Raw genomic sequence first — 25,908 nt, 5'->3', positions numbered from 1 at the left:
AAACCAATGTATCTGAACATCATACAGTATATATATATACATATATAGACTTTGACGAGACTTTGTGCCGATTTAACCACGTCTGGGGCCAGAAATAAAAGACAGAGAGTAGATGACAAAGACAGTTGCTGTACAGGCTTTTAAATGTTCAAACTGCCACATGAGATGCAGATCACGCGGCACGGCCAGCAGCAGCAAGCCAACAGCTGATCGAGCAAAGAGGAGGTAAAAAAGCACGATATTTGTTTCCCATTGTTATATCACCGTTTAAGAGGGGGTTTCAGAGGAGTTCATCCCCCCTTTTTACAGCGTGAGCGGCAGAGACGTGAAGTGGGTGGCGTGTACTGCAGGCTGGGAGTGTTGGCCAGTGAAGCAAGCAGGAGGGAACCCCCTAGTATATATATATCTCGCAATGTGGCGCAACGTAAAGAGGCTTCGCCGCTGACGTCTGAGGTTCGATCCCCGAGAGGGGGTGCAGTAAGTGTGTACGTCTATGAGTCCAGAATTAGGGCGAAACACGTGTCACATACTCTTTGCATTATTTGACAGTAAACTATTCAACATTCTATGATCTGCCTCTCGCAACTGAAAGAGGGCACCGTGGTGGATGTTTGCCGAGTGTTTGATGGTAGGTAACCACCCATACACTTCGAATGCCATGAATAAATATATATATATTGTGAACGGTACCGGGCACAGACAGGCGGACATGTTGTTATGACACCACCACACGCTTTATTTACAAATTATTTACAATATTGGGTCACCAAGACCCCAAACAATGGTCACAAAGACCCAGTCACGTGCACAAACCCCAAACACTCAAAAGTCCTGGCCACAATGCCTTTCTTGGCCGCCTCCACTCTCCACTGCTTCGTCCTCCTTCCACCCGACTCCAGCCCTGAATGACGGGAGACGGCCCCTTTTATGGAGGACCCGGATGAGCCCCAGGTGTTCCCGGCAATCTTCTGGCCACGCCCCAGCGTGGCGGAAGTGTCGGCTGTCCTCCCGGCTGCTCCCCGGGCACCGTCCCAAGTCTTCCCCCCAGCACTTCCTGGTGTGGCAGGAGTGCTGGGAAACAAATCCCAAGGCATTGGGGCGCTCCTGGCGGTGGCCACGGGCCCCTACAGGGAAGAGCTTCCAAGCCCTTGACCCGTGGCTCCCAAAACAACCCGGAAGGCACACCCCACGTGATCCAGGCGGGCTCTGACCCCTTCCGGTCCCTCCTGGCGTCCCGGCGGGTCATAGCCCCTGGCATCCCTGACAGTGCCCCACAGCCAGCGAAGACCACTCGTGGGTAAGAGCGACCCGTCCCGCGAGGGCAGCAGAGCTCCGAAACGGGCCCCACTCGAGGACAGCCGGGGTCCGGCCCGCACTCCTAGCAGGGACAGGGCGGAGACACAATCCAGACACCAACCCATGGTGCATCCCTGTGCCTCGCACAGGTTGTGCTCCCCTTTTCCGGCACCCGGGGCCTCCTTGGTGGGCACCCCCTCCGGGACCTCCACGCCCCTTTGTTCTGAGCCACTCGTTCCCCCGTTGGCTCCTCCAGCTGCGAGCGCACCTGCGCACCGACAGAGATCCTTCTGCAGGCGGCCCGACATCAGAGGGCTGTTCCGCCACGAAGGGTTCCTTCAACTCGCCCGGGGTCCGTCCCTACAAAAGAGAACACAGGGGCAGAACCGCTGCCAAAGCACCCAGCTCGTGCCACGCACGGGCAGCGTTCTCCAAACGGCACCCCGGCACTTGCCTGATCGGCACCCTCTCCGCGGCTTCCGTGTCCCTCTCGACGATGGAGTCGCCGGCACCGCCCGCTCTCTCCGCCGGCCTCAGGGATTCCCTCTGCTCTCCCAGAGGGCAGCCAGCCACACGCGTGCACCCAGCAACGCTCTCACCTTATCGGAGGAATCGGCACCCAGCCCTTTATTCCTCCCTTCACTCTGGGACGCCCTGACGGTTTGAGACTCCTTATGGAATAAAAGGCGCCTCTGTCCCGTCTGCGTCCCTATAGTGCGGCGCAAGACCGCAGCCAACTCGGGGCGGAGGGCGCTAGGACCCGGGGCACTTAGCAGCCCGTGTCCCTTCAGCGTCCTCACGGGCTCCCCCCTCGCCGCACATGCAGTCCGCGGCGCCGCACTCCTGTCGGAGGGCTGCTTACTGGAACTGATCATTGTCTTCACAGCCTTTTTCAGCAGCCCCTCCCATATGCTTTACGGAGTCGGCTGTACTCACCGTCTCCGCTGTACCTCTCCGGCTGGAGATTCCAGCGTCGCGCCGTCCCGTTGTCGAAAGAAACGTTCTCAGCGCCGCGAGCGCCTTCCTCTCCAGTACCAGCACCTCAGCCCGGAGGGCACATAGCACCTGCAACACACGCTGCCCGGCGGGCTGAAGGGACGCCTCCAGCTCCGCCAAAGCAGCCGGCAAAGACAGGAAGTTAACCGACGCGGAGCCTACCTGACTGTCGGCCTCGGCGCCGCCACTTCCTGTGGGCCTTCTCCTCGGCCCAATCGGGTCTCCCCCCTGCTCGTGATGGACATTCCCTGGTCCCGCCTCTCTACAGTCATCGGCGGGCACGCAAGACACACCGTCCAATCGCGTGCCTGTCAGGGGGAGGGACTTCCGGTCCGCGGCCATCTTGGCTCCCTTTCTGCGGCGGCGACGTGCTTGCCGGCAGCCTTGCTGTTGCCAGCGCCTCGAGCTGCAGCGTCTCCTCCTTCGCAGCCCTCGCGGCTGCCGCTGTGCTGCCGGAGCCCGCGAACCAGCATGCGCCCGCCACTGACGCGGATCCTGGAGGTCCCTGCCTGGAAAACAAAACACGCCCGGCCCCAAGGGCCGCTGCCGATAGGCAGGGAACTCACCTCCCAGGTCCCGTCATACCGAGGAAACGTCCTCGGTGTGGCCTCTCGGACGCCATGCCGTCCCGGGCGCCTCCAGCAACGGCGCGCTCGTCGGAGACCGCTGCACTCTTCCAATGCACGCCGCCCGCCCGCTTCAGGGAATAACGGCCCTCCTGCGGACCCCTGGCGGTCCGTGGGGTTCCTTTACCCCGCGGGGCTGTGTGCACGCAGCACCGCGTGGGTGGGGTCCCCTGCTGCACCGGGCCGTCCACAACAATATTTTTTTGTACAGGTCTCCGCCTTGTAACAGGCGGAGCATCCTGCCGACTCGCCAGATGTGAACGGTACCGGGCACAGACAGGCGGACATGTTGTTATGACACCACCACACGTTTATTTACAAATTATTTACAATATTGGGTCACCAAGACCCCAAACAATGGTCACAAAGACCCAGTCACGTGCACAAACCCCAAACACTCAAAAGTCCTGGCCACAATGCCTTTCTTGGGCCCGGCTCCACTCTCCACTGCTTCGTCCTCCTTCCACCCGACTCCAGCCCTGAATGACGGGAGACGGCCCCTTTTATGGAGGACCCGGATGAGCCCCAGGTGTTCCCGGCAATCTTCTGGCCACGCCCAGCGTGGCGGAAGTGTCGGCTGTCCTCCCGCTGCTCCCGGGCACCGTCCCAGTCTTCCCCAGCACTTCCTGGTGTGGCAGGAGTGCTGGGGAAACAAATCCCAAGGCATTGGGGCGCTCCTGGCGGTGGCCACGGGCCCCTACAGGAAGAGCTTCCAAGCCCTTGACCCGTGGCTCCCAAAACAACCCGGAAGGCACACCCCACGTGATCAGGCCGGCTCTGACCCCTTCCGGTCCCTCCTGGCGTCCGGCGGGTCATAGCCCCTGGCATCCCTGACAATATATATATATATATATATATATATATATATATATATATATATATATATATATGTGTATATATCTGATATACAGTATATATATATATATTTCTGAACCAATTTAAATATTTACAAACCAATATTTATTCCTGAACAGACCCTTGTTATAATGTTCTAACAGTAAATTGTTAAATCATACAATACTCATGTACCAAAAGACACCAATTACATTAAATACAGTACACACTTGAACAGAATCAATTCTAATGATTTAGACTGGCAAAAATAATACAACAACTATTGACATTATACTTAAGTTTTGGAAAGCTAAGAACAGATGCATTCCTGGTGAAACTAAACATCTGGAATGGGGTGGATCCGTGGGTGGGTACAACAGTCAAAGTTTAAAATTCTGATGACCTTGGCTGACTGGCAGCCTTCCTTTTCATGGGCATTCTTAAATATTCTCAATAGGCGCAATTTTACAGACTGGCACTGATTGGACTTATATTAAGAGTAGCCAACACAATTTTTATCACTGTCAGTTTCCTTATTAATAGCACAGGAATTAAATTTAATAGCAATGTTTAAGGCTAAAAACATTCAATTAATGTGGAAGCATAGATATTCAGTTATTAATCAGCTATTAAAATAATCTATCAGAGATTAAGTCAGAGCAATTCACGTGAGGGGCATCAAAGCGATGAGCCTTCAATGAAAAACAACTAAAAGTTACAGTAACTTTAGGTCACCAAGCAAGGTTCACCACTTCATAAACTATTTGAGGGGTACACAGCATGGCAAGCACAGTGTGAAAAATGTACTCTACTTTAACAGTGGCTTATGTACTGTAGAATACACTAACATTTGTATTCTTACAAAATGAAGCAAAATATAAATGAATATTTAAAGACAATTGATTACCATTCTTAAAGTTTAGTGTGTAATTCTTCTCTGCTTAGCACGCCATTTCTTATCTGCATTTTCATTTTGCACTCTCTTGCCACCACCCAGATCTTTTGTATTTGATTTTTATAAGTCAGCTTTTGTTAAGGAATATCATGCATGGACTTATTTCTCATATATGCTTAGTCTAATGCAAGGCAACCTTCTTGACCTAGTTCTACAAAGGGTTCAAGTCCCTCACAGGGCACATTCAGTCTAACATTCAGTCTACTACAACAACATTTATGCTGTCAAGAATAAGCAGTCAAATAGTTTTCTTGCATGTCTTTTTGATAGGCAAGACAGCTCACCATAGACATTCACTAGAAGAATTTGAGTTTTTCTGGCCGCAGTGTATATGCAGTTTTATGTTCATCCCATAATCATACCGGCTGTCTCCTCCCTGTCCTAAAGACCTGCAAATTAGGTTGATCATTGATTCCCGACTGGCTCGGTGTGAGGAGGTTTCTCATATAATGAGCTGATGTCTCCTCCGAGGATGGCTCCTGCCTTATATCTGTTCTTACTGGGATAGCTGCTGACTCTCAAAATCTGTTCATACAGGAGAAGGATGAACAGTAAACATTTACCCATGTATGTGAGTGCAACCAGAAGTATATATTACATTATATAAAAACTGATTTCAGTGTTTTGTTTCTCTTCAGTTAAATTAAGTACACCATATAAAACAATTTTAAGAAAACTGGCTTAAACCACTTTCCTTCCTGCATTAAAATATTAAAATAATGAACATTGAATACATGTACATTATTGCATTATTTTTCTTTTTCACACTACTTTAAATCTTAACTAACGTCATTAACTGTAGACAAAGAGGTAAAATAAATCAGCATCCTAGCCCTTCCTTTTCTCGATTTCAAGTCCTGAGATTACTCTAATCAGAGGCTGGTTTAAGAAGCTTCCTGCTGGAAATGACGTACTAAATGAATTCTCTTCCTGCTGTGTTGCTAATTTATGTCAAGCATGCAATCAAAATGTTTTTTCTCAAGGATCAGCTGCCAGGACTTTGCTTTTCCTGAATTCAGTCATACTGGAAAGCCTGAAGCTGGCCGAGTCACCTTTTACAGCAGGAAGAGAGTGCTGACATGAGCATTCCCAATTTGTAAATGACTTTGCCATTAAACGTGGTACTCGTTAAGCCAAGTTTATTTATCTCTGTCATTTCTGATTAAACCCGAGTCAGAAGGCTTAAGTAAAGTTGATTGTGCAATGAGCTTGTCAATGAACATTTACTGTTTATGTACCCTTTAAATGACCATGATGGCACTGTTATGACATTGTTCATAATATTTGAACTCTCAACTAATCATAGCAAATACAGTATATATGTTGCACTTCTTTTTTAAATAGTAGACTAACCTCATAAGTGGAAGCAAGCTTAAAGAGAATGAGTTTAATTACATTAAAAAATTAGCTTGAAAGTATTGCTTATGAGAAGGATTTAAGAGTCGTAGAGGACTTGTCACTATCAACTTGCAGACAGTATTGTGAAGCCATTAAGATGGCTAACAGAAGGTTAGGTTATTTGGAGAACAAGTCAAATGAGGTTATGCTTAAGCTTTATATTGCACTGCTGAAGTCTCGCCTATACAGTTTTGGTCTCCAAGCTACAAAAAAGACTTGCCGTAGAAGCGCTAGAAAGAGTCCAGAGCGAATAGGCATATTCAGGAGATGAGTTATGAGGAAAAATGAAAACAGCAGAGCCTTTTCAGTTTAAGCAAAAGGATATTAAGAGGAGACCTGATTGAAGTGTTCAAAAATTATGAAGAGAATTAGTACAGTGGATTGAGATTGTTATTTTAAAATAAGTTCATCAAGAACACGGGAACACAGTTGGGTAAATTTCACACAAACATTAGGAAGTTTTACTTCACACAGAGAACCGTTGACACGTGAAATACGTTACTAAGTAGTGTGATAGACACTGGGACTTTAGGGACCTTCAATACAGGACCTGATGTTATTTTAGAAGAATTGCATGGATAGAACTGGTAAACTTTTTTGGGCTGAATGGCCTGCACTAATTTTTTTCTCTATGTTCTAATATAGCTGTAAATCATCTACCCACATCATTTTTTGCGGTCTAATATTTTTGCAATTTGATTAATTACTGTAAAAATTGCTGCTTGTTTCATTGCAGGTGCAAGGAATCAGAAGCTAATATGAGTTTTGCATCAGTGATTCAAAGTACAGAATTTGATCCAGAAATCAATAGAAATAAGGTAGGTACAAGTTTTTCAGATGTATTTTTCCAGTTCCATAAATCTGGACATATAGGTGCTGCACCACACTAAATATAAGCTGTACAAATGCTCTGAGACTGAACTCAATATTGACTGCTATATAAAAATAAAATGAATTGGAAATTAAAATGAATTACTATTCCATTGAAAACATTTTAGTGTTCAGTTGTATAGGAATGGTCCAGTAGGTTGTGTTCAGTAGATTTATAATTTATTATTTAATGACTGGCCTTCCACAGTTAGCCTGATGCTGCTGCTCCCATGCCTCATGTGCTAGGTAAAACATGTTCAAAAAAATGGATGGAACGATAAAATGCTTGTTCAAAATGACACCAAGAGATTCAGTTCTACAGTTTGGGTAAATTCATAGAGAAATCATATGTGTGAATCAGTCATTTTGCACATAATTGAACACTGCACATCATGAATGTTTTCACATTGGAATGGTGTCAAGAAAAGATGTTAAGAAAGGTTGGGGCACCAGCATGGTGTTTATTGGTGTCAGGCAAGTGGAAAGGCAAAAGGTTATAATGTTGGGTAACAGCACAATACAACCATTACTGTGTTCAATCGTTTACTTATTCCATTCTAGTTTTGGTGCTGTTCATAAAGGATGGTGCCTTGAAGGGTAGGGGATGGGGGCATTGGCAGTGGTGTTTCTTGTGTTAATTTGCATTACTACAACTCACTATAGAATTATACTACTCATCATCAGTCTGAGAGCAACAACCATAATTAATGTGTTGAACTTACCAGTTACTAAATTGCTGTTAATAAAAATACTGAACTTTTTACTACACTACACACAGTAAGTATACATGTTTCTATTTGATTTGGCCCAGTAACGACCCTTACATTTACTATTATCCACAACTCCCTATAGATGTGGGGAGTCTAGAGAAGAAAGCATCAAATAAAAAGCAGAAACAAACCCTTCATGTGGTTTTAATCAATCTCAGGGCATATTCAAGCCACAGACCCACACTCACTCCCTCCCAGCGTAGCCAACTAGAAAAGTGGCTAGTTAATGTAAATCACAGGCGTTTTTGAAGTAGGAGTAGGAGAACAAAGCATCAGGTACAAAAGGAACAAAGCACAAACCAACCCTGAATGGAACTTTTCTGTTTTGCAGTTAACATTTACTTATACTGGAACAATTTATTCAGTCAATAAATAAATCCTTACTTATTTGGCATGTTAAAGATGATCTGTGCTAATTAAGGAATATATATTTCTACTGTATGTAAAATTCATGAGCTGCAGCTTAGAATGAAGTAAAACGAGAATCTATTTGTATTAAACAAAAAAAACAATTCTATGATTTTCCGACCGTACAAAATGTGCCCTCCTGAAGGAGGAGTAGGGGCCGAGTGCAATGTTACCTGGGCAGCAGTTGAAGGCAGAGGCCTTGGCAGACTGAAACCCAGACGCATAAACTGACTCTTGGGTCATGAAATGTCACTTCTCTAGGTGGGAAGGAGTCAGACTTGGTAGGTGAGGCAGAAAGATACCAAGTAGGTATAGTTGGGCTAACTTAATCCACTCACTCGCTTGGTTCTGGAACCAAACCCCTTGAAGGATGCTGGGCTCTCTCCTTTACTCTAACTACCATTTGTGCCTATGTACCAAATGTCAGTTCAGAGTACCAGGTGTTTTTGGAGTCACTGGAGGGGATCTTGGAAAGGGTCCCAGCTGGGGATTCCATAGATCTGCTGGGAAACTTCAAAGCCCATGTAATTAATGATGGAGACACCTGGAGAGACGTGATTAACAGGAATTGCATCCCTGATGTAAACTCGAGAGGTGTTTTGTTATTGGACTTCTGCGCTAGGTATGGTTTGTCCACAATGAACACCATCTTCGAACATAAGGTGGTTCATAAGTATACCTGGTACAGAAGCATCTTAGGCAGAAGATCTATGATCAGTTTCATAATTCTGGCCAAATGGTTTTATACCCACAGCTCACTCAAGAGTAACCACAGAAAAGTAATTAATAATTTATTGTGAAATGAGGTATTTTGTTAATATTTCAAAACAAAACAAGCTAACATAGATCTCAATTTGAAATAAACCTCCTAAATTGACCGAGGGACGTTAATATTTCTGAACATTAATTTCACAAATTCATTTATTTCAGCTCCAGTTTATAGGAAGCCAAAGCTCAGCTATAGAAGTATGAGGCAGGAATTGACCCGAGATAGATTCAGGTCCATCACAGTTTACACCCACACTCATACACACACACACACACACACACATTCACACTATTCACACTTAATTAACCTAGACTCAAAACCAAAACTTTGAAGATATAAAAAAGTAAAGTCACAAGGCTATTCTTAATTTGTCACTCTTCCACCTCTCATTAATATTATTCTAAATATACATTAATGCAATTTTCAGTTTGGCTCATCCAGCAGCAATCTGAACATTTTTGAAATTATAAAATATTAGTGTTCCAATGTGATTTATTTATAATTCTGCAAACATTATTAAACCAGTCTGTGGGGTGTAGGAAATACTGTATGGTTTGACTATTATTATTATATTAGACTATTATTATTATTATAGAAGTTAGAATATACATAGAGTATGTGCAACTAATTCTATACATAAATGCTGAACAATTTCCCTACCTTACATATAAAATAAACTCAGAAGTTTTATTTAAAAAATGTTCTGTCCTCATCTAAAACAGTCCTCTTCAAATAGTTTACAGTTTGTTTACCTGCTACAGATTTAGTTGGAAATTCTTGGATTATTACAGGCTTAATTTTTGTACAGCAATGCACTTATTAACTACAGGTAGTAGCAAATGTGACAGTAAAGAGACATGTGAATTAAAAGAGAACCAACCATTTAAGTTTTAAAGGTCTTTCTGTCTTAAGAGAAATACTGAGATGGAGGTCTCCTAGCGAGGGGAAACTATAGGCTGTCTCAGAGAATGGTTGTCAGTAGAGGATACTGTAACTGTCTTTCCGAGAAGCCAACATAAACTATAAGGATTTAGCTTTTAAAACTATCGCAATTAAGCTGGGAATCTTTTTTTCCAATAACATTTTTATTACTTATAATAAAGGTTAAAGGCAATTTTCAGTTTCGAAATGTAGACAGGAAAGGTAATGGTGTCAATAATTCTAAACCCACCATTTAAGGACCACATGCCAGACCCACGACTTAGCAGCTACAAGCTAAAGTATTAACAACATGAAATTCTCAAACCCACTCATCATGCTTAAATGAACTGGGAGTCATATCAGTTACTTGTGTAGATATTTTATGCATGGTAACTTATTGTAATGAAGAGCTATCTTTGTCAGGGTTATTACAATTATAATGGCTACCATTTACTTTTTATCTTTTATCTCTTAGAAATATATTTGAATGTATGTAATTTTCTGCTTTGCTGGATTAATAAATAACTAGATGTCTGTATAGGAATAAATTAGGTGATATTTATAATAGTACAGCAGAAAAGTCTACCATGGGCACGTTGAACAGGGCAAGGCCGATGCCCATCTAATAATGCTATACTTAAGTTAAAGATGTTAGTTGTCTTTATTGGGACATCCTGTCTCCACAGACAGACGGAGTCCAATAAATAAGGTTGTTATTTGGCGATTGGAGCTATAGGTCAGTAAATTACCACAGAAAAATAATGGCCACAAGTGTTTCAGTAGCTGATTTGTGTGCTAGATACTTTGAAGTTAGAAGAAAGAAAACAGGCAAATAAATGGAGGGAGGCTTGACAGTGCTCATTTAGAAGTTAGTAGTCTTCTGCCTCGGAGATTCCAGTGGTTGATTTACTTGATTAAGGCATTTTTATGTTTTCGAGGTCATTTAAAGATGTTGTTTTTCATTTTAGTTAAATTAAATTCACATAATGTTTTTACATAGTAGTGGAGTTTTCAGATTGATTCTATAGCCTACTGCAAATAAAAATGCATTGCTACCCAAATAACAACCTTGAAAATTAAGATTCAGCATACAACAAAATAATGTAGCTCTAAATTAGTATATAGTAGCTGTTTTTTATTAAGAGGGGTGACTTATCCTTTTGTGCATCAGTGCTCTGTGTTCTATCTCAAATTATCCCTTTAAATTGTTGCCATATGTCTCATCTACCCATAAGCATATCATCCCTCTTCACCCCCAAACGTCACACTTCTTGATCTTCAATCCTACTTTATTTCCCTTGATGTTAATCACATTGTTAGTGAAACATCTAAAAATGACATGGACAGAAATGTAGTGAGGTTGGCTTCTCTACTTGCCTAGTGATACAGTCCATACAATATATCTGCCAAAATTAGATCTGTCAACTGCCTACAGTACCTAACATCTGCAAGCCAACATTTACAAAGCCAGGGGATCAAGAACAGTTCTGGTGTTGATATTTGTTTCTGAATTCTCATACAAGTCTTTTTACAACATAAATGAATGAATAAATGAATGTAAATGGATGAGTTAATGAATGAATATTTTTTTTATATTACAACAGACAATTAGCACCCTGACAATTACTAAGGCGAATGTGTCCGGAATTTACAAGTGTTTGGCATATAATGAGATCGGCGAAACCATACAAAAGATTCCAGTGTATGTCACAGGTAAGTACTTTTTCAGATATTAATGAGCTTTAATAAAGGAAAATGATTTACAAATGATTGATTTATCAAATGCAGCTCATCATCTTCCCATCCTCGTCATAATTTTACATTTTTATTGGGAATTAGCAGTCTATTGCTTGCTACACTAGTTTACATCACTATTACAGTACATCCTTCTGCTGCCTATCAGGGTTTCACCTCTGGGTTGTTGTAGTTCTTCTTTTCTGTATTATGTCATTTTTTTAATTAATATTATCATAGTTAGTAAGTGTTTTGTATTTAATGTTAATTCTGTTAGATGTACTGTATTTACGTTCTTTGTTTTCTATATGTTAAACCTAAGGGGAGGGGCCCCCTGATGCTTCAGTTCTGATCCTGGAGAAAATCTCTGTGCTAGGGCTGGGACAGTCATGATTCTGAATTCTGCTCTTTCAAACAAATTCCATGGATTATTTTTTTTATTATGTGCTTTCTTTTTTAATTATTAAAATATATGTTTGTGATGTTATTACACCATCATTTTTTTTGAGCTTAGAACTACAGTCACCACCATTTTGTGCGTTTACATATGGCTGTGACCATTTATGGTCTGTATGATTATTGGTAGCTACATGACTCGGGTTGGTCATATGACATATACTGTATAATATCAAGATTGCCCACATTAGGTTATACATTACCTTCTGTGTCCAGGTTGGTGGATTCACTCTAAAACTCAGATTGTGCTAATTTTGTATTTAAGACTTAAAGTGATTGGATTTTTGGCTAGATATTTTATGCTTTCTTTCTTGGTTAATGCTATGGGCAAAAACATATATTTTTTTAATTTTCTGTTTTGACCCCCTTTCTTGGATAAGACTTAAGATAGTCCATCTCTCTATTTAGTCTATTTTCCATTTTTCAATGGCAGAACAAAAACATTCTTTTGGGATCTGCCCAGCTCACGAAATGGAGAAAAGTCCTTATCTTTTTGATAGTGTAATAAATAAACTTACCAAAGGCATACTAGTAAAGTAAGCATGTTGCTGCTTGAAAAACGCATTTCAATAGTCCACAAATTAATCCTATAAAAATTATAAAGGTAAAAGAAGTTCCTAAAGTTGAGGGTCACGTCACACTTTCTCGAAGAATGAAATGACATTATAACCCAAGAGACTGCAACCACTGTTGGGTGGAGTTGTGATTTCATCAAATTAATGAAGCACTTATTGACTGAATAACTCAAATACCAGAAACATCTCTCCCAACTCTGTGATCATGGAATAATGACAAAATAAAGCTCAAAATATTGCAACAGCAAGCATGGTGGTGTGATAGCTAGCACTGCTGCCTCATAGACCCTGGGTTCAAAACCAACATTTAGTCTTTGTCTATGTGGAGATTACATATTCGCTACATGGCTGTTTGTTTTCTCTCCTGAACTTATTTTTTTAATTCTACATTACCAAAAATATGCATGTTGGGTCAATTTCTCTGTGTCGTGGGACTGGCGAGAGTGAAGCCTGTTCAGGGTTTCTTCCTACTTTGCTCCCAGTCCTACTTGCATAGGCCCCAGACTAGCTCTGCAACTTGGAATTGCATTAGAGAGGTCCGACAGTGTTATGTTATACTAAAAACTAAACCTCTTGCTTTATTTACATAGATGTAATAATTCCTTAAAGTCAGTGATTCTTTATGGTTGCATTTTATTCCAAAAGCATTTTTTCAATACGCTGTGACTTTGAGTAAGAGGCAGTCAGAGAAATTATCATACGTCAGGCTTATTTCTCATTATTACTGTAATAAAGTGGAGTATTCACATTTTAGCCATGCTGCCACATATGCTTAGAGACATCTGAACATTAGGTTAAATTTTAAAATTTTCAACTCTTAAAAAACTGTAAAAATGTTAAATAGCAAATGCATTGTTTTGTTATTGTATTTCACTGTACAGTATAGTCTCCCTTTAGATTTAATGTACTTTTAATTATATTTTTTTATGTTTTCTAAAACAACATAACAGAATCAGTAAATGATAACTGTTTCAGCTCAAAAACAGAATCACACTAAACCATAGCAATTTAACAAAAGAATCTAAAGGAAAATCTTTAGAAACACCATTTATTTTATATACAGTAGAATTGTTCTATATAAACCACATTCCTAAGCACTATACAAATACTGAAGTAGAGAAGATTGAGTTTGGAGCAGAAGTAGGTTGTGGTTGTGTGTCTTGTTCAGGGTCAGGTGAATGAGTGTCTGGATCTGGTTGAAATCTAGTTTGAATTGCACATTGTAATTTTGGTTTTTTAAAGTATCTATTATTATGATTGGTATTATAATTATGTTTACTTATTGAATATTGTGCATCAGTGATGCCACCTGCCTTATTCCAATGCAGTTCTTGTAGCAAGGATGATGTATTCATTCTCAGGTGAATGAGTGTGAACATATGGCAACCATCTTACTTAAAACTGAGCTTAACATGAGATTTTTACCCTCACTTTATCTACCATTATGGAAAGATTTTAGGATTATCTCTGGTATGTAGAAATTGGAAAATTTTTGTGGTTATGAGGTTGCTTGATTTGAAAAGAAACCTTTAAAAGTTATGTCTGAAGTACCAACTACTAGTTCTGCCTTACTATGAATCTGCCAAATGCCTTTAGGTCATAATTTCTGCCTCTTCATAAAACCTCTTCAGGGTGATCTTTCTGAAGAAGAGGCCCGAGTTGCCTCGAAAGCTTGCATATTGTAATCTTTTTTCTTAACCAATAAAAGGTGTCACTTCTCACTGTAAAGATGTAAACATGCATGGCACCGACTCAGAGGTGGGGGATTGGAGCGACAGCCTTGGGACTTAAGAGCCAATACCTGGACATTATACTACAGTGTCTGCCTGCTTACCTCCCTGTGCAGAGCAGTGGAATGAACAAGCGGCAGGTTAACTGACAAAGAAAATGTTCAGCACCAGATTAATGTTTTTAAACAATTTTTTATAATATTTGCCAACAATTTCCTTTTTTTCACAAACTATTCCTCTAGTTGAATATTGGATTATGCTGTCCTTTAATGATTTTGCCCAAGACTTCTAATTGGCTTTTTTTATGCTTCTTTTCCTAAAAGCTTTGAGTTCAGTAAGGCTGCATTTTTGGAGAATGTAGGCTGTGATTGAAACTGATGACTTCTCGGACTTTAATTGTTCAGATGTTTAAAATATTCAGATCATTTACAAAGGTCCACCTAACCATTGTCTCTTATATTTACTGTCAATTTCTATAATCTACAAAATACATTAATCAAACAGAATCAGTTGGGCAGACTTTTTGATTCAGGTATTTTATCTTTCACACCTTTGAGAGTGTAAATTTCACATAAGGATAAACAGTTCATGAATAAACAGTCAAACAAAGAATCTGTCAGGATTGTGGGTAAAACCTGAAACATTATCCATCTGCCTTGTTGGTAGCAAAATATCCTGGTCAGAGGAGCACCACAAATAAATTGCCTGGGCCAAGAGCCATACCACAATAACTTGCTGCTTTGCTTTTATGTAATTATACTGCACAGAGTGCTGGCTCATTCGGAATCTGAGTAATGATAACCCTTCTCTGTGTCTGTGTACACTTTGGTTTATTCTAAGCAGGATTTGGTTTCACACAGTTTCAGGGAGTTGTGTTTGTTGGGGTTTGGCATACTTAATAAATTGGCAATTAGACCTGGATTTCTTACAGTCTACTATAAATAATAAAGCAATCATTGTTCTTATCGAGCCAAGGGCTCAATGCAACGCAGATGCCGTTTTTCTTCTTTCATTCTTTACAGATGCCTCTGAGCATGGTTTTAATTACCTCTGATGAAACAGGAAATAGCATAAAATCTAGCATTCCTGACACTGCAACCTATGACCTCTCATTTCTAACTGCTCTTGTTGTTAACTTCATGTTTATTTTATCTAACAGACTATATATTATAAGCGAGATCTATTTTTAACTATTGGATTATGTCACTACCAGTCCCCTAGTGATGTATTCACTAGTTCATGTAAATATCTACAAATCCTTCCTTATTTTACAGGAGGCTCAACAAAGTTTATAAATATGATGCACTTTGCAGCTCCTGGCAGTTATTCTAGTATTTCATAAAGATACAACATAGACTTCACAGGAACAAGAGAAGCACAGTCTACTTTAGGGTCTCTGAAGATGAAATAGATGAGTTGAATTTTATTTAAAAATTTTTGCTAATTTTTTTCCATCAGAGATAAAGAAACATTTTGAAGTCGAATCTCCAGAAGCAGTAGAAGGAGACAACCTCCTACTTACCTGCAAAGCCACAAGGTACATGTTTGCTAATGTGACATGGAACTATCTCGGAAGCGACATGGCACATGTAGCTGCTGTTACTGAAGAGTGTAGTAACTACACCATCAGCACTTCTCTACTGCTCAAGAACATATCGATGAAGGAAAAGGACAACTATCAGTGCTTGGCTTACAACCTGCACACTGACGCTCTGGTCTACAAGAATGTCACACTAAGTGTCAAAAGTAAGTGTCCACTGTTGGTACTTTAAATTAAGTGACACAGGTCAGGTGCTGTATTGTATGCTAGTAATAAATGATGATAAGTGCAAAATTTTGAATTAGGGGACAAATTCAAGCAGATACTACATAATGGAGCTCCTTTTTGACATTGTAGTGGTTTATGGGATAGCCTTGACTAGAAATGCTGTTACACAGCTCAAGGAACCTCAAAGGATCAGTTTTAAACCCGACAGTGATACTAAGTACATGCCTTAGTGTGCCCTGTGATAAACTGGCATCTCACCTAGGGTGGGTTTCCAATTTGCACCTTTTTCTGCTGGGATAGGTAACACTGTAAATAGTAAAAAAACATAGAAAAAGGATTTTGCATACTTTTCAGCAGTTCTAAAAAACTACTGCATGAATTCCTTTAAAATAAATTCTTTTGTACACCAATTTACCATCTTATGCCTGTACATAGCACAGCTCCTAAAAGACTAACTTTTAAGAAGCAGAGAATATCCATCCATCCATCCATTTTCCAACCCGTTGAATCCAAACATAGGGTCACGGGGGTCTGCTGGAGCCAATCCCAGCCAACACAGGGCGCAAGGCAGGAACTAATCCCAAACCCAACGCAGGACACACACATCCACCAAGCACACACTAGGGACAATTTAGAACCACCAATCCACCTAACCTGCATGTCTTTGGACTGTGGGAGGTAACCGGAGTACCCGGAGGAAACCCACGCAGACACGGGGAGAACATGCAAACTCCATGCAGGGAGGACCCAGGAAGTGAACCTGGGACTCTTAACTGCAAGGCAGCAGTGCTACCACTGCGCCACCGTGCCGCCAGCAGAGAATATGATTAATTCTATTCTGTTATTTTTTACGTATGTTTTGTTTTTTCATTTTATACTTCATTGTGAAGCAAGGAAGAAGTTCACAGCATTAGCAGAAATCATATATTAATGTGTACTATGCCATTAGAGAAGATTAACAATTTTATTCTTTGCAATTCCTCTGACGTTTTCTTCCCTACAACTTTGGCAAATGTATTGGTCTATGGATTCAAAAATACAAAATGCTCATTTTTGAAATATTTATCAATCTATTTTAAAACCTACTTAATGAAATTGAGAATCTCCTTGGCCAAAGTAGGGTGAAAGTCAGTAAGCAATCCTGGTGTGGGTGTCAATCCATCACAGACATGGCCAGGGGGAGTTTGGGTTTGAAAATAGGTTTTAGTATGGATTCAACTGATTGACCATAGACTAATTATGATTCATGTACTTTTACATACCCCCCTGAAATGAATTTCTGGCTGTGTCCCTACAGTCCATTACATAGCACCTTTACCCACTGTCACTCGTGGTGGTCAGGTTAAAGTTGTCATTCTTATTACTGGAAATCTCTATTCAGCAGTCAAATACAAAAATACAATAAACTGTACTACAACAGATTCAAAACACTGAGGTAGAGTTTAGGCAGGGACCAAAAGTTGAATATTTTACAGTCTTCAGAGTCCACTATTTACCTACAAATTTCAAAACTTCCATATCTGAACAATGATGCGATACAGGCCTTTCTCCCATGGCCTCTCCATACTTTTCTCAGTAACTACTTAAATACAGTGGCTATGATGCACGCTCATCAAAATATCCATTCATTCATGTAATCTTTGCACTTTTTAAATGTCCTTTAACATAGTAAGAAAGTGCAAACTAAACAGAAAGCACTCCAATTAGGGGTCTAAGAAACGTAAAGAGGCTGCAGAACTACATGCCCCATTGAATCTGAATGCTTGAGGTTAAATACCTAACTATCCTTTACTTTGTTTTGAAATGTATTGTGTCTGTATTTGGTCTGAAACACTCATTTTTCAGTTTAAACTCTTGACTTTTAAGGAAATGATGTTTTTGCTCTAATTTATATGTTATGTTGTATTTTGAGCTATAATCTTATCAACACTTTATAATTTACTTTGTGACTTTGTTCTCCAATTTATTTAACCCAATTGAGGGTCACAGGAGTCCAGAGCGACCCCGGAAGCATCAGGTGCAAGACAGAAAACTGCCCTGAAAAAGAGTGTCAGTCTGTCACAGGTTCCACTCTCACATATACAACATTAAATCTGACAAGTACATCTTTGTGGATATGACAGGAAAACTTAAGTACCCAGAGAAAAAATCTGCAGAAACATTGGGGAACATGCAGTCTCCACACAAGCAATAACCAAGCATGGAACTCAAATTCAGGACACTGGATACATGAGCTAGTATTGCTAACCAATGTGCCACTATTTCACATAAATGGCACTTTTTATATTTTCTCTGGTTTGTCCCACTTTCTTCACACTTTCTAAAGAAGTGCTGCTTAGCATGATATAATTGACCTGGTGGCTGTTTGTGTGAGTGGGCCCAGTAATGGACTGATTCATTTATGTATTGTACACCTGTGATCCCAAATTTGCCACAGATAATTTCCGGAATGTCCTTTGGAATTATGAAAGTTTTTATCTATCTATCTATCTATCTATCTATCTATCTATCTATCTATCTATCTATCTATCTATCTATCTATCTATCTATCTATCTATCTATCAAAATGTGAATAGTCGGAAATCAAAGCCTTTTGGAAGCTTGGCAAAGCCTCCAACATGCATAGTAATAAACACTCATTTGATATCTGTGAGTATCTTCCTGTGGACCTTAGTAAAATAATACTTCTTATGATGGTGAAAACATATTTATTTTTGTAATACTAGAGATTTTTTTTTCATTTATGACACATGATTAACAGACCAAATAGAATACCTTGTGCAAAAAATGTTTGCCTTTAAATTATTGATGTATAGGTTGGATCCATATAAATGAATGATCAAAATAATTTTTTGCTATTTATGAGAAATTGTGTGGGCTGATCTGTATTAGTATTTAGCATCATCTGCTAAAATAGTAAATGGACACCATTCAAGATATTATCTGGCAAAATGGATTATTTTGATGGTAGTCTGCTTGACAATGCTTGTAATACTATATGCATGCATCAAATTAAGTGCATCATGGTGCTTGTTTAATTTAGCTGTCAAGTGTTTTGTATTTCAATTCTTATAGCAAGTCCTTTGTTCTGAAGTATCTCCCTTTGCCAACTTTTACAGTTGAAGCAATTATGTTTTTTATATGATATAATCCATTGATGATGAGTAATTCATTATGGAGTGAAACCAGTAAAATCAACCTGCTTAATTTCACCTGTTTGTATATTCTAGTTAGACAACGCCCCCACTTACAACAGAATCTCACCAATCAGGATGTGAACAGCAGCACCACCCTTACGCTGGGATGTCATGCCGAGGGTGTGCCCACTCCCGAAATTACCTGGTACAAAAATGGCCAGCAAGTTTTTCCTGCTCCCGGTGAGTTTGCCATTGAAAACAACAAATTCTAAGTCAATACAGAGACTGGTTTCTTAGTTAGATGTTGCAGTGAGTGCCTTTTCATAGCTGTCAGATTTATTTATATACGTACTTTAAAAATGAGATACTAAACACTATTTAAACGGCTTCCAAAACTTTCTTAGTATTTGTTTTTGGTAAAACAGGGTTTCACATAATGTATAAAAAGCAACTTTTAACAACTTTATCCAACCTGCAAAGTGAGTGTTGAAGCTAGAGCTATACAATATCAGAGGTTAGTCAGGTCCAATTTTGAAGGCAAGACATTATTAAAAATAACTCCTTTTAAATTAGCTGCTGTTTGCAAACTTTACTTTAATATTAAGTGGTTTTCAACATATTACACCGTGTGTTGGTTATTCCAGGAGTTACCTTTGGTCCTAACGGTTCGTTAATCATTGAGCGAGTCAAAAAGGACGATGAAGGCCTGTATGAATGCATGGCAAGCAACAATGAAGGAAAAGTGAAAACATCTGCTGTCATCACTGTGCTGGGTGAGATATTACCTTCAAACAATTACTTTTTAATGTCTTTTTTATTTCTGAAAAGTCTCTCCTGTGACTGCTCTCAATAAATATGTTTTTCCAAGCAATATTACAATAATTTGTGTTCAATTTCTGGATTTCACTAAAGAATGGAACTGATTACATCATAATTGTGATGTGGTATAAAAGCATCGATTTTGATGAAATCATGATATGGCCTGAATGTATGAATATTTTTAAAGTTATTGCCATTCAATATAATGGGTACATTAAGGTTTTGAATTTTTCTTTTTGATCGACATTAAAACATGCATAGTAAATTAATATATATAGGATTATATATATATTTTTATTATATATATTTTCTTTTACTTGGATTAATTATGTTCTTATTTGTGATTGGCTGGTGCCCTGCCCAAGCCTATTCCCCTGCCACGCACTAAGTGCTATCAGGATAGGCTTCATCTTCCTAAAATCCCAACTTGATTTATTGTTTTTGAGAATCTAACTTACATACAATGATGTTCTGCCAACAGTGGGTTTCAGAATTCATTCAACTAGTAAAGTACAGGAAAAAGAATATAATTTTTTTGACGTAAAGTAAACACCAGGCACTGTCCTAAACAATTTAGACCATAATCTAACTAGGAATTCAAGCACCCATCCATTTTATGAAAATTAATAATTTAGGATCACAGAATGTTGGAGCCTATCTGTGCATTACTCACAGGAAAGGAGCCAGCTCTAGACACGTGCCACTTCCCTGCAGGGGACATTCATTCACTCATCCCTAGAGGACACATTTAGAGTTGCCACTTAGCCCAACCTGCTCGTTGGTGGGGACACAGAGAACCTGCAGAATACCCATATTTACACAAGGAGAACACTGACATCCACACAGACAGTGGCCAAGTGTCTGTAGCTATGGGGTACAACCCAAAACACTACTCACCCATGCATTAATCCATAACAAAAAAATGGGTTGTTTAAATTGTGGCCTCTTTTTAAACATTCAAGAATGGCTTGAAACTAATTCAGTTTGAGAAGGGGTTTTAACCTCCTAAGTTTCCTTAGCTCAGCACAGGAGCACCATCCTCATTCTACCCTTTGCACTTGCAGTGGCAACACTCTTTTACTCAGCTTCATCTGCCTCACTTCTTTGGTTATCTCCTAAAGCCTTCATAGGTCACACAATACGTCAGTAATGTCAAGGCCTGCTGAAATTCTACTCATAAACTTGAAAAGTGGTCAGGAATTAAGTGGTCATGGGATCGGTCCCACAGGATACTTACAAATTCTTAAGGTAAAAAGAGTGTCTGCATTTGAGATCAGATTTGGAATACTTTGGTTAAACCTGTCCATTTTTAAGATTTCTTTTTTTATATATATATATTTTAAGTGCTTACCTGCTTCATTTGGAGTTTGTACAGTGCACTCTGCATGTAATTTTCACCAAATATACTTTTTATTTCTCACTTCAGACTCAGAAGAAAAGTCCAACTGGGAAGTAATCATACTGGTCTGTACTGGAGTGGCAGCAACACTTTTCTGGCTATTACTCACTCTGTTTATTCGAAAAATGAAAAAGGTAAGAATGGTTATTGTGCACTTTGATATGTGAGAAATGTTCTGAGTAGTTTCCCTTTGGCATAGTTATAAGAAAAAACAACAAACCTATCTAACCTTTTAGTTTTAGACAAAGGCATAGCACACTGAGTGCATAAGTAAGAAGGAAATTTTACTGTTTATTCTTAGAGGAAAGGGGATTTCCCTTTTTCGTACATTGTTTTGGTGTAGTTGTTCTGGATGTGAATCTTAGTTGCTTTCTGAACGAACTCATTTAATCCCCTAAGTCAACTTCAGAATTCCTTTTACCAGACTGAAGGTGAACAAATGTTATTAGTTAATCTAAGTTTGAGAGGGATGAAACTTCTTAAGTTCATTGAATTGCTGACTAGATGCCGTCACTTATGAAAATAGATAATAATGTCTTTATCAAACTAGAAACTTCAAGACATAAATGTGACATTTACAGAGGTACTGGGTGTTTGGTCCTCTCCTTTTTAGAGATCGTCTGTGGGGCCTGTGAACCTGGGACATCTTTCTTGGCACTTTCTTACCAGCTTGGCATCTCGTGTCATTTTTCTAAAAGCTTAATTCAGACCAGGGCTGGTGGATCTGGAGCCTATCCCAGCTAGCATAGGGGACAAGGCAGGAACAAACTTTGGACAGGGTGACCAATCCAGCGCAGGGTGAACACACACCAAACACACACTTAGGCTTATTGCCAGTTCACCTAACCTGCATGTCTTTGGACAGTGGGAGGAAACCCACAGGGATACCAGGGAGATCGTGCAAACTCCACGCAGGGAGGACCTCTGGATGTGAACTCTGGCCTCCTTACTCTGAGGCAGCAGCATAACATGCCACCCAGCTAGGCATCTCCTGCCAGCAGTTTACACTTAAAAGCTAGCATGCCCGTTGTAGTTGAATGTAAAAAAAAATAAAACAAAAAATTGAAACCTTCACCAAAACACATCATGTCAATAGAGGCTTCAAAATGTGATTGGAGCACAAACATGTTGTGGAGAGAACAGCTATTTGTTTAACTTCCTCCAGCTTATTTTTCTAATCAGTCATTTTAAATAAATGTTTTCTTTTACAGCCCAGCTCTGCAGATATAAAAACTGGCTACCTGTCAATAATCATGGACCCAGATGAAGTTCCAATTGATGAGCAGTGTGACCGTTTACCATATGACAGCAGCAAATGGGAATTTCCAAGGGACAGGCTGAGGCTGGGTGAGGAGAAGGGCCAAGAATTCTGAGCAGTGGGCATTTCAGACCATTAAGAAGTGACGCTGTCTTAACTCTGGGGTCTCAATGGGGCTTTAGTTATCCTTTAGCTTACTTCCCAGTTTTTAACCTCATAAATAAATTGCGGTACTGAATATATGAAAGCACACTTATGCGCAAAGAGCACTGAAGCAAAGGCATTGTGTACAGAGAAGAGTTACAGGTTTAACTAAAATAAAATATGCATTATATTATGTACTGTGTCACTGATACGTGTTCAGGTTAGGTTTGTTTGAGTGTACTTTTTTACTAGTGTAATTACTTTTGAAATTCTATTAAATATGATAATTTATTTGCTTATTTATTTATTTTACAATTGCAAACATGTAGTGACCAAAAAGGTTCAGGTACATTTGGGCCAGTTTGACTTGCTTTTTTTGTTTTTGTTTTTTTCCCATTTAGAAAAAAATAAGGTTAATAGTTTTGAACTGAGGGTGTGCACTGGTTTTTAGAAAGCTTTTGGACAATTGTGTTTTGTTATGTAAATATCCTCACTGCCTGCCCCTTTTGGGTAAAGGAAAGGAAAATTCCAATAAAGACACATGGCAGTCTATAATTGTGCATATAAGTGGGACAGTGGTATTGTTGAAAGGCTATTAGCAGTTAGTTTAAAAAATATATTTTAATAAAGATTTTTTGAAGAATTTTGTTTTCTCATTTCTGTACAAGGTAAATATTCTGAAAAAGTTCCATAGATACAAGACATGATTGTTTACCTCTAAGACTGCATTTCACTTGTCCTTCTGTTTTACTTTAAAATTATTCTTGATGTCCAATAGTGAATAAGTAAAAATGTGACAGCAACTTCACTTAGCTGAGCTTTACTGGCCATTATTATCAGTTGAAGAGACACTCTGCAGATCTATCTGAACTGCTCTCATTTTCCGCCGTAGGCAAGACTCTGGGCCACGGAGCCTTTGGGAAAGTGGTGGAGGCCTCGGCGTTTGGAATCGATAAACTGTCGACCTGCAAGACAGTGGCTGTAAAAATGTTGAAAGGTATCATACTTTACATTATAAAGTTGCAGTATGTCAAGCCATTCAGAAAACCCATCCCTTCATCCTTTCATTTTGATAAATCCATTTGACTATTTTTTCATTCCCACTAAATTAAACCACATCATCCTTAACTGACAATCCTTCTCCAAAATCAGACTTTCCATTTTTCCTTTATGCATTTTTCATTTAGACCATCAACTTTTTAAAAGAACGGTAAGTTGACTGTCCACTTTATGTTAAAATAAGGATTGAATTTATAAAGCTGCACTGAAGTTCATATCTTAACGTTAATCTCTTCAGGTTTTGACAAGGTAGTGATTTGTTTTAATCTTTGTGATTCAAATTGGTAAGAATTTAAAGTTTATTTATTCCCAATAAATGTGACTATACAGCTGACTGCACTCAAGTAATAAAGCAGAGTAACATCACTCCACATCTTTAAAATGGCATAGACGGTAATAGTGGAGTGTGTTAGGCCTTTCCTTTGTTATCATTATCATAGGATGCCTGAATATATACCGTGAGATTCCCTTCACAAATCATGCTTCTTCGATTCTTTTAAATATATAGTTAGGAAGAAAGTACAATATGTTGGGAATGCTATTCCTAGAAAACATCTGGCCTCTTCAAAGTAATTTTCATCTTCAATTCATAATTAGCAAAAATTAGAGTAATGGCAGGGTGACACAGTGTTTATCAACCTTGGATTGATTTCCAGAACAGGCACTGCTTGTACAGATTTTTTCCAGGAGCTAAAGGGGATTCCCACATCCCAAGGATATGCATTTAGGGATAGTTAGTGGCTCTAAAATGATTCAGTATGAGTAATTGTACATGTATGTGAGTGAGTGTTCCCAGAAAAGGACTTTAAGGACAAGCTTGAGTCCCCATGTTGCATATAGAGAGATACATAGACATTTATAATGATATTTACTTTGGTTTTGTTTTTATTCAGCCATATCTGAATACTTTTTGTAATTGTTAATAGCCCTTATAATTAAGCTCATTAAGAAAAAAAATCCATGAAAAAGGCCAGCACAAATACTACGTATGCAGCATGAAGTAGCATGTAAAAATGAAACTTCAGTGAAGCAGGGAGAAGATGGGAGCAGCCTTAAAGTCAGCAAAACCTTTCTCTAATTTACATGCTTTGAAAGCCTCCTCTGTAGCATAAATGTGTGTGTTCATGTATCTAACTGGCAGGTAACCCAGCGCAGTGCGCTTAGCGAATCTGACGCAGTAGGAGCAAAATCAGTTGTGCAGGGCTTGAAGCACCTTGAAGAAGCAATCATGACTTGTTAAAACATTAATATTAAAATTCAATTTTGCGTATAAAGTAAAGTAATAATAAGACAATGTATTAATATAAAGATAACCTTTTTTCAATGTATTTATTACATATTCTAGGCTTGTATTACTGGATTATGGTTGTTTTTTGATCATTTGAAAAATTGAGCTTCTATAGAAGCTTTCCAATATGTGCTGAAGGTTTACCTTTAATTTTAAAGTTTTTATAAATGTAAGCATTAATGAGCAACAACAGAAAAAAATTAACGCAGAGTGGAAATCAAACACATTTTATTTTGTGGTCATAAGAGATGCCAAAACTTTTCCCCAATTACCCAGAAGGCATAAAGTAATATTTTCATTATCCTCTAATGTCAAGACCCCCTTATAACATAACAAACCTTAAAGAGTGAAAAATGACTGATGAAGACAAGTAGAAAGATTTAGGGAGCAAACTGGGTGCATATTTTTTAATCGCGTTTGCATATAATGTGAAAAGCACCTACTGCAATAGCTATATCTGTATGTGTTTGTGACTGCAGGAAATACTTTGGCTCCCAGTGGATTAATTTCGTTGAAACTTTGCACCATTATTCTTTGAGGAAATGTGTCGTAACAGTTTGATATCTTGAATACAGAGTATTGTATGCATTTCGGAAATTTCAAAATTCCCCATTGAAAAGCATTGGTGAATTTGCAAACTCTTAAAACACCTATCTTAAAACAATGAAACATGAATTAGCTGAATGAGTCTTGTTTGT

At 39.4% G+C, this 25,908-nt stretch overlaps 1 protein-coding gene across 1 annotated transcript in view; it reads left to right on the top strand.

Moving 5' to 3' along the window:
- kdrl (kinase insert domain receptor like) overlaps positions 1-25,908 on the top strand; it is a 158,245-nt gene that overhangs the window by 54,084 nt on the left and 78,253 nt on the right. The window contains exons 11-18 of the mRNA XM_039766115.1: positions 6,842-6,923; positions 11,448-11,556; positions 15,797-16,084; positions 19,337-19,483; positions 19,888-20,016; positions 21,489-21,595; positions 22,673-22,808; positions 23,756-23,860. Of these exons, the coding sequence (XP_039622049.1) occupies positions 6,842-6,923; positions 11,448-11,556; positions 15,797-16,084; positions 19,337-19,483; positions 19,888-20,016; positions 21,489-21,595; positions 22,673-22,808; positions 23,756-23,860 (1,103 nt within the window). The remainder of the gene's footprint in view (positions 1-6,841; positions 6,924-11,447; positions 11,557-15,796; positions 16,085-19,336; positions 19,484-19,887; positions 20,017-21,488; positions 21,596-22,672; positions 22,809-23,755; positions 23,861-25,908) is intronic.

Source organism: Polypterus senegalus, chromosome 10 (assembly GCF_016835505.1).
Source record: "Polypterus senegalus isolate Bchr_013 chromosome 10, ASM1683550v1, whole genome shotgun sequence".
In the NCBI taxonomy this organism is placed as follows: Eukaryota; Metazoa; Chordata; class Cladistia; order Polypteriformes; family Polypteridae; genus Polypterus; species Polypterus senegalus.
This window is presented reverse-complemented; position numbering and strand designations above follow the sequence as displayed.